Below are 4,196 nucleotides of genomic sequence, written 5' to 3' on the forward strand. Positions count from 1 at the left end.
TGCGCACGTGTGCGGGTGCAGGCGGGGGCCGTGTGAGCTCGAGCACGCTCTGGATGCACGCGCGGCGGCGCCTGTTTGTCAGTCTACTGGGGCGCGTTGCTCCCGGCGCCAGCGGGAGGGCATGGGACACCTGAAAGCCTGCATGGTCCGGTGCTGCTGGCAGTGGGGCGAAGGTCAAGCCGAACCCACATCCGCCCTCCCAACTGGTGATTTGGATAATCAGGAGCTTGGCCGGGGAAGTGGGGTTCATCCGCCTCGAGGAGTGCCCAGACGCAGGGAGGTGGAAGTTGGGCATAGGTCACCAAGTGTCCTTACCGGGCAGTGCTAATGGAACCGTTGTCTGATCCTGATGTCTACGTCTGTCCCTCCCTTGGTCCTCAGGACCAGGCCTTGGGCCTGGCTGAGGCTAGAGCTCAGCTAAGAATCACAGAATCCCCTCCCCACGAGGGTGGCAGGTCGTGCTCCCTGAGGCACCCTCCAAGCACCCACTTGTCATTTCTTTGTGGTGGAGTAGCAGCACCTACATTTTGGCTACCCTCCACATGGGGAGGGGCCCTACTGACAGGAAATAAGGTCGCCTCTGCTCCCTGGGGCCCCTACACCTCCCTCCAGGACTCCTGAGGGTCCAAGGCTGCCTGGTGCCTGGTGGCTGGGTCCCCAGGGGTTTCCCGAAGCCTCCAAGGCAAAGGGCAGGGGTTAGGTTGGGCCCAGGAGAGGAAAACTCCTAGGCTGGGGATGGATATAGAGCAGGTCCGGGGGAACAGTCGTTGAGACCAAAGAGGTGCTAAATCCTGAGCTCCCCAAGGGTGCAGCACCCCCAGATCATTCAACCCTGGGATGTAAATCCTTATCCAGCACTGCTGCTGGAACTGTGACCTGAGTCCTGCTGCTGCTCGTGCCTTCCCCAAGTGCCCCTGAGCATTGCATGCTGGCCAGATGGACCAGTTCTCTTTCTGGGAACCCTGCCTAGCTCCCTGTCACAGTTGGGCTGGGCTAGGAGAAGTGGGCATCAGGCCTCTGCTACCCTCCCATTGTTTCCTCACTGGTCTCTGAGCCTCTTGCTGTCATTTGGCCACCAGCCAGATGGGAGGAGAGGGCCGACAAACCTGTGACACTTGGCCCTTGGCCTCATTGTAGCAAGATTGAGCTGATTCATCCTTTTGAAACCACAGAGAATCCTAGGGAATGTGGTGTACCCTGGGGGATGGAGTAGAGGTTGGAGAGGCAGTGTAGCCCCAGCAGGTCTGATGGGGCCCTTCGTGGCCATTGAGTGCCTCTTGTGTTGAGGAGGCCCCCCTGGACCTTTCTGGCTCACCGTTGACCTTTCTGGGTATTGGCCCCCATCCTTCTGTGGCCCTGCCTTGGACTTTCTGGGGCCTTAGACTTTCTCCAGCACTGAGAGTACCGTGGGAGTAGGAGGCAGTGAGCACTCTGGATCCTTGGGTCCTTTTTCTCTGGGCTCTTTTAACACACACACACACACACACACACACACACACACACATCCGGTTCCTTGGAATATGAGGCCCAGGGTGGACACAGGCGCTTCTCCCCTTGCTCAGGAACTTTCCTGCTGCAGCGCAGCCCCATCTGCTGGATGGCTTGGACCCTGCTGCTGGGAGGTGTGGCTGGTATGGACCCAAGCTCTGGGCCACCTCTCTTAGGGGGGTTGATTACCCTACAGAGCCAAGCCCAGAGTTAGCATTGACGCCTAGCCTAAGGGACCTGGATTTGAGGCCTAGCTCCACCATTTTAAAAAAAGAAATCTTGGGCCAGGGATTAAGCTAGGTCATTCTGCTGCCTGCCTTGCAAATACAAGGTCCTAAATTCAATCCCCCATATGAAAGAAAAGAAGAAAGGAAGGATGGATGGATGGGTTTGTGGATGACACCTGGATTCTGTGGTTTTGATGCAGCAGGCTTTTTTTTTTTTTTTTTGGTTACTCCTGCTTTGTAGCCCAGGCTGCCTTGAACACGAGGTGCTCCTTCTGCCTCATTTTCCTGAGTGCTGGGATTAGAAATGTGCAACATGACACCTGGCCTCAACAAGTGGTTTTGCAGTTTAAAGAATAAGAGTCAGAGCCAGGGCCAGGCATTTAGCTCAGTGGTTCCGCCGCCTGCCTCACAAGTGCAAGGACGTGGGTTCAATCCCCTGTACCCCCCCAAAAAAAAGTCAGAGCCAGATGTGGTGGCACACATCTGTATAGAGGCAGGAGGATCACTGTGCCTTTGAGCTACATAGTGAGTTCAGGCCAGCATAAAGTATATAGGGAGGGCTGGGGATTTAGTTCAGCGGTTCTGCTGCCTGCCTTGCAAGGGCAAGGACCCATGTTAGCTCCCCGGAACAAAAAAAAAAAAAAAGAAAAAAAAAACCACCAAAAAACAAAGTATATAGGGAGACCCTATCTGTCTCAAATCACCCCTCAAAAAACAGACCCCCCATATTTATGGCTCCTGTGTATGGTCTAACCTGAGCCCACTGAGTGTCCCTGTTTGTCCAGGAGCTGTGAGCCAGAAAGCCTGGCCTGCAGCCTGTGCCTTGTCCACTCCTGCTTACTGACGTCCTTCTCTTCCCTAGGTCCACAGTGGAGCAGCAGAGTCCCTGGAGGGCTTGACACCTTCCCAGCAATGGCGGAGAAGCGGCCCCTGGGGACCCTGGGTCCTGTCATGTATGGCAAGTTGCCCCGCCTGGAAGCCGATTCAGGGCCTGGACACAGCCTGCCCCCCACTGCTGGCAGCCAGGATCCCTGCAGCTACAAAGGAGCCTACTTCTCCTGCCCCATGGGGGGCACCCCCAAGGCAGGGCCAGAGCGGCTGGCATCATGGACCCCATACCCACCCCTGTACCCTGCCAGCATGGCAGGACCCTCACTTCGAGCAGACAACCTGCTGACCAACTGCCTGCTCTACCGGCCACCGGTGGAAGGCTCTGAGAAGATGCAGGACTCAGGCCCCGGGGAGCTCCTGCCTTTCAGCCCCCAGGCTCACCCATACCCAGGCCCGCTGCTGGCAGCGCCCAAGCCCATTTACCGCAGCCCCCTGTGCTATGGGCTGCCCACTTGCCTGGGCGAGGGGCCAGTAAAGAGGCCTCTGGATGTTGACTGGACCTTGGTACCTGGGTCCCTATTGCCATCAGCTGACCCTCCTTGTTCTCTTGCTTCTGGCAAGGGCCAGTCCCTTGATGGTACCTTCTTGCGTGGGGTGCCAGCTGGGGGACCTGGCAAAGATACCTCGTTAGGCTTCTCCCAGTGCCAGGCATTCTTGGACAAATATCGGGCAGTCCACAACACAGGCTTCCTGGCCCCCAAGTACACAGCTCCTTACTCTGGGGACCCCAAGCAGGCAGTATCGGAAGGGCCCTCCAATCCATGGGCCCAGCCCCTGGGGCCATCCTTCCAGGAAACAGTGCCCACCCATTACCCACTGCCGCCCCCTCCACAGGCCCTGCCTTGCTCCTCAGCCTGTCATCGCCTGGGGAAGCAGGGTGGCTACAGCTCTGTACTCCCACTGCAGCCCTTGGGAGCCCACAAGGGGACCAGGTACCAGGCTGGTGGGCTGGGCAGCTCCTACCTGAGACAGCAGGCATCCCAGACGCCCTATATACCCCCATCGGGGCTGGATACTTATTCCTACCCTTCTGCCCCCATCCCAGCCCCTTCACCAGGCCTCAAGCTGGATCCTCCCCTTGCCCCTCAGTACCCACTGGACTTTGCCCCCCAGACACTCAGTTTTCCATATGTCCGGGACAATCTCTCTCTCTGTGGAGCATCCCCAGGACTGGGAAGCACACCATCTCCCCAGAATAGTGCACAGCCTGTGCCACAGCCCAGTGCCTTCCAGCGCGTATGCCAGCCTCTGCCAGCTAGTCGGCTTTGCTCCAACCCTGTGAGGCCTACAGAGAAGCCAGCACAAGAAGCCGAAGAGAAGACGTGGCTGCCCAGCTGCAGGAAAGAGCAGCCCCAGCCCCGGAGTGATGAGCACCTCGGGGGGCCCATTATTATCCGGGACAGCCCCATTCCCCGAACTCCACCAGCACTGCGTGCGTGTGCCCAGGAGCACCAGTCTCTCCCACAGAAGGAGAATGCTAGACCACCCAGTTCTCCGCCAATGCCCATCATAGACAACGTCTTCAGCCTGGCCCCCTACCGTGACTACTTGGATGCACAGACCCCTGAGGCCACAGCTGAGCCCACTGAA

The 4,196-nt window shown here is 58.0% G+C and overlaps 2 protein-coding genes across 2 annotated transcripts in view; both read left to right on the forward strand.

The window, feature by feature from the left end:
- Positions 1-2,644, forward strand: part of Ppcdc (phosphopantothenoylcysteine decarboxylase) — an 86,527-nt gene extending 83,883 nt beyond the window's left edge. Inside the window, exon 7 of the transcript XR_002025452.1 lies at positions 2,578-2,644. The gene's annotated coding sequence lies outside the window, so the exon portion shown is untranslated. The remainder of the gene's footprint in view (positions 1-2,577) is intronic.
- Positions 31-4,196, forward strand: part of CUNH15orf39 (chromosome unknown C15orf39 homolog) — an 11,325-nt gene continuing 7,159 nt past the window's right edge. The window contains exons 1-2 of the mRNA XM_010626460.3: positions 31-206; positions 2,578-4,038. Of these exons, the coding sequence (XP_010624762.1) occupies positions 122-206; positions 2,578-4,038 (1,546 nt within the window). The 5' untranslated portion in view covers positions 31-121. The remainder of the gene's footprint in view (positions 207-2,577; positions 4,039-4,196) is intronic.

The sequence above is a fragment of the Fukomys damarensis genome, unplaced genomic scaffold, assembly GCF_012274545.1.
Source record: "Fukomys damarensis isolate Sample0158 unplaced genomic scaffold, DMR_v1.0_HiC HiC_scaffold_25, whole genome shotgun sequence".
Lineage (NCBI taxonomy): Eukaryota > Metazoa > Chordata > Mammalia > Rodentia > Bathyergidae > Fukomys > Fukomys damarensis.